General features: G+C 32.8%; 1 protein-coding gene across 1 annotated transcript; it reads left to right on the top strand.

Moving 5' to 3' along the window:
• The first annotated feature begins 596 nt into the window (after positions 1-596).
• Positions 597-2815, top strand: LOC107918137 (polyubiquitin). Its single transcript, XM_016847668.2, has 2 exons — positions 597-809; positions 1474-2815. The coding sequence occupies exons 1-2, from the start codon at positions 657-659 to the stop codon at positions 2617-2619; spliced, it is 1299 nt and encodes a 432-aa protein (XP_016703157.1). The 5' UTR covers positions 597-656; the 3' UTR covers positions 2620-2815.
• The last annotated feature ends 964 nt before the right edge of the window (positions 2816-3779 follow it).

Here is a 3779-nt window from a genome sequence, read left to right as displayed (position 1 = left end):
TTAAAATTATTTTGAATTAAAATTGAATAAAAAATTAACTTTAATGGCAAATTTCAATCAAATGAAAGTAAAACAACAAAATTCAACATAAAATTAAAGTATTGTGGTAAATTTATCTATAGTGCATAAGGAAAATGAAAAATATCATTGAAAATGGAATATAGTGACAAATTTTCATATTAACCCAAAGGAACCTATAGTCACATGGGAGCTATATATAGCATAGAGTTTTAGATAATGCGGTTAAAATATGTCATAAGTTTCTATGTTTTTCATAAATTTTAAATTTAATCCCTATACTTTTAGTTCTAGGAATTTAGTCATTTTAATTTTTACTTTCAAAATTTAGGTCTAATTATTAAGATTGTTAAGATTACTTTGTTAAATTTAGGTTCACTACAATGTTATTGTTAACAAAATAATTTGACATTGTTAATAATTAGACTAAAATTGTGAAATAAGGAAAATAGAGGGACTAAATTCCTAAAAATAAAAAGATAAGGACTAAATTCTAAAGATGTGAAGAGTAAATGGACCTATAACACATTTTAACCAGATAATTGCCTATATTTAAGTTTTTGCTATTTACTTTCTTTATTATTTTCCATATTTATCGAATGAAAAACAAACTCAGCGTGGGCTTTCGGTAGAAATAAATGTGGCAAGAACTGATTGGTTATACTATTGGCAATATTGTCGTAAAGTCGGCAAATTCCACCTATAAGAAAGGCGTAAATCTCCCAATCTATTCACCGGCAGACTCTTCCGTCTTCAAACACTTCGAATCGTTTTCCAATTACTCTGACAAGGTAACTCATAGTTGTTTTATATTTCAATTTTTCAATCTTAATTAACAATTTTATTGCTTTTATGTATTATTATGGGCTTTTTTCTTTTAAAATCGTATCTTGTTTGTTATCTCATTATCTTGAATTGTTGGTGGATCTTGAATGAGTTTTCAGTCCTTTTTGCTTTAATTTTGATAGATCTTCTCATAATTTGATTGCTTATACGTATAAGGGTTTTTTTTTTAATTTAACTAATCGGATCTTGGTTAATCATGTTGAATATCTTCCTTGAAAATAGTTAAATTATTAGTGGATCTGTTAATGGACCATCTTTGTTTATTGAGATTCAGTTGTAAATATTTGACATTCTTAAATTTGTTGATGTGTGTTCTTGGGATTTTAAATTGGTAGATTTGTTTAGGCTCTTGAAATTTTTGTCTATGCTTTCTATTTGTTTTGAGAATTTTGATTTTCTTGGTTTTCTTTGATTTTAAAAAGGGCATCTCTTGTGATGGTATTCTTGCAGATTTTATTTCCAGGTTTTAAATTTGCTAAAATATAATAATTGATATATAAATGACGGCCTTGGATTCTAACTTATTGTTTATGACTTTGTTTTTCTGCTAATTTTCTGAACTCTTGATAATTGAGATACTAATTTGTTTTTGATCTTTTGATTCAATAGATGCAAATCTTTGTTAAAACCCTCACTGGCAAGACCATCACCCTCGAGGTGGAGAGTTCAGACACCATTGATAATGTGAAGGCTAAGATCCAAGATAAGGAAGGGATCCCACCGGATCAGCAGAGGCTTATCTTTGCTGGCAAACAACTTGAGGATGGCCGCACGCTAGCCGACTACAACATTCAGAAAGAATCCACCCTTCACTTGGTTCTTCGACTTCGTGGCGGCATGCAAATCTTTGTCAAGACTCTCACTGGAAAGACAATTACCTTGGAGGTTGAAAGCTCTGACACAATAGATAATGTAAAGGCAAAGATCCAAGACAAGGAAGGGATCCCACCAGATCAGCAGAGGCTTATCTTTGCTGGAAAGCAGCTTGAAGATGGTCGCACCTTAGCTGATTACAATATCCAAAAAGAGTCCACCCTCCACCTAGTACTTCGTCTTCGAGGTGGCATGCAAATCTTTGTCAAAACTCTCACTGGAAAGACAATTACCTTGGAGGTGGAGAGTTCGGATACCATTGATAATGTGAAAGCCAAGATTCAGGACAAAGAAGGAATCCCACCAGACCAACAAAGATTGATTTTTGCTGGAAAACAACTTGAAGATGGAAGGACTCTTGCCGATTATAATATCCAGAAGGAGTCTACTCTCCATTTGGTTCTCCGCCTTCGTGGTGGTATGCAGATCTTTGTAAAGACTCTTACCGGAAAGACCATCACTTTGGAGGTTGAAAGTTCCGATACCATTGACAATGTGAAGGCAAAGATCCAAGACAAGGAGGGTATCCCCCCAGACCAGCAAAGGCTCATCTTTGCTGGCAAGCAGCTCGAAGATGGTAGGACATTGGCCGACTACAATATCCAAAAGGAGTCTACCCTTCACTTGGTGTTGCGGCTGCGTGGTGGGATGCAGATCTTTGTTAAGACTCTTACTGGAAAGACTATCACTCTAGAGGTTGAAAGTTCAGACACCATTGACAATGTTAAGGCAAAGATTCAAGACAAGGAAGGGATCCCACCAGACCAGCAAAGGCTCATATTTGCTGGCAAGCAACTTGAAGATGGCAGGACATTGGCTGATTATAATATCCAAAAGGAGTCTACTCTGCATCTTGTCCTTCGCCTTCGCGGTGGTTTCTAAGTAAGGATTGTTTGCCGTTGTTGGTGGCCTTTTTTTGGCTTTAAATAATGTGTGTGGAAGCTTATTTGGGATTATTATTAGCTATGTGGTTTTCGAACTTTCATGGGTTACTGCTATTAGATCTTTGTTTTAATATTTTAAGTTTGTCTTTGGACGCTATTATGAATCGTCAACTTCGATGTTCAAATGCCTTCAACTTCTGTTTGGTACGTTGAACCTCTGATATTTGGATGTCATTTTTGGAATTCTTTCATCTTAATCCTCCAAAGCATGTAAAGATCCACTTATACATATATATATAAATAAATATATTGCATTAAAAAATTCAACTCTTTTAAGACCATAGAATTAAGTCATGATGTTTTACTTTGTCACGGGAAATTAATGTCTTATCTAAATCGAATTTGAGAAAGCCATGAAGTATTCGACCAGCTGGAGATTGACATATTTTAGTCTACAAGATGACTAATTAAGTGGGCATCGAAGTATTGAGGTATCGAAGTACGAATCAGTATGTATCAAAGTGTAAATAGTGGCACTGAAATGCAAACTCGTACAAGTACGTAACTATTCATATTGGCATGTCATTTGAATTTTATCCTAAGTTTATTCGGACTCAATACATATATTAGAACAATTCTTTACAATTTGTACCAATCTATAACCATTTCAAAATACATTCAAATATTATAATTTCACATTTCACAAACATTACATAATTGTATATAGCTATATAGGTAAGATTAGAGACAATTGTAGTGTTAAGGACTAATTTGTAATTTTTTCCCAATTATCTACTAGTTGGTTCAAATATTGATTTATACGGTAATTCGTTTCAAATTATCAGTGTCCATTACCTTAAAACATATTATTCGATGTACTTATCAACTTAATTTCATTTTTCACAATTTTCCTAAAGTTTTTCATTTTAGTCAATTTAGTCTATAAAACCGAAACTATCATATCTTTCACTTTTAATCCCGTTTTTCAATCCAATTTCAATTCCACCCTTTTATAACTCTCAAGAAATCATAATTGTAGAAATTTTGTATCAAATTTAACATATTTATATTTTAGTCCCTAAACTCAAAACTAATAAATTTTATTTTACAATTTAGCTCACAATCAAATCTAAGCTTACAATAAAGATATTTAACATA

The sequence above is a fragment of the Gossypium hirsutum genome, chromosome A01, assembly GCF_007990345.1.
Source record: "Gossypium hirsutum isolate 1008001.06 chromosome A01, Gossypium_hirsutum_v2.1, whole genome shotgun sequence".
Taxonomy (NCBI): domain Eukaryota; kingdom Viridiplantae; phylum Streptophyta; class Magnoliopsida; order Malvales; family Malvaceae; genus Gossypium; species Gossypium hirsutum.
This window is presented reverse-complemented; position numbering and strand designations above follow the sequence as displayed.

Coding starts and splice junctions, on each gene's coding strand:
- LOC107918137 (XM_016847668.2), top strand. CDS start 657: ATGTGGCAAGAACTGATTGGTTATACTATTGGCAATATTGTCGTAAAG. Junction 810..1,473: donor TTTCCAATTACTCTGACAAG/GTAACTCATAGT, acceptor TTGATTCAATAG/ATGCAAATCTTTGTTAAAAC.